The sequence below is a fragment of the Penaeus monodon genome, chromosome 32, assembly GCF_015228065.2.
Source record: "Penaeus monodon isolate SGIC_2016 chromosome 32, NSTDA_Pmon_1, whole genome shotgun sequence".
Lineage (NCBI taxonomy): Eukaryota > Metazoa > Arthropoda > Malacostraca > Decapoda > Penaeidae > Penaeus > Penaeus monodon.
This window is the reverse complement of record NC_051417.1, coordinates 26,277,155-26,277,625: the sequence shown is the minus strand read 5'-3', so window position 1 is coordinate 26,277,625 and position 471 is coordinate 26,277,155. Positions and strand designations below refer to the sequence as shown.

Below are 471 nucleotides of genomic sequence, written 5' to 3'. Positions count from 1 at the left end.
GGAGAATTATAAGGTAAAATATGATACACTAAATACAGCCCCAAAAAGGGAGGAAAAACATTCACAATATCAACTGTAAACAAAAAAACATAAGCTGGTGTGTCAAGCTTTTCAATTTATTTCTAAAATCAAATAATATCCAAAATCAGAGATCATACCAGAAAAAAATTATACACAGCCTTAGCGATAATTATAAACAACTTATAATAAAAATACTGGTACAAACATATCTTTAGCAGTCTCTACCTCTAGTGATATTTAATCTTTCTGGAAAACAAATAAAAAGGTGCTTGAGAATGTTTATATTCTCAGAAACATGTACTATGCTATAAATATAAAGTTAGTTACAACACAGACAACTACAGCAAAAAATGTTGCAAATAAAATTTAAATCCATGCTCTTCAAGGTATACTTTAAGAATATCCGATCATCACATGCTCAGATCCTTTGTAGTCCAGATAGTAAAAGAG

The 471-nt window shown here is 29.3% G+C and overlaps 1 protein-coding gene across 3 annotated transcripts in view; it reads right to left on the bottom strand.

The window, feature by feature from the left end:
- The window catches only part of LOC119593769 (arf-GAP with coiled-coil, ANK repeat and PH domain-containing protein 2-like), a 32,246-nt gene that overhangs the window by 20,540 nt on the left and 11,235 nt on the right, over nt 1–471 (bottom strand). The window contains exon 9 of one of the 3 annotated variants that reach the window (XM_037942787.1): nt 247–267. The exons of the other annotated variants lie outside the window; for them this stretch is intronic. Within the exon in view, the coding sequence (XP_037798715.1) occupies nt 247–267 (21 nt within the window). The remainder of the gene's footprint in view (nt 1–246; nt 268–471) is intronic. 3 annotated transcript variants of the gene reach the window in all.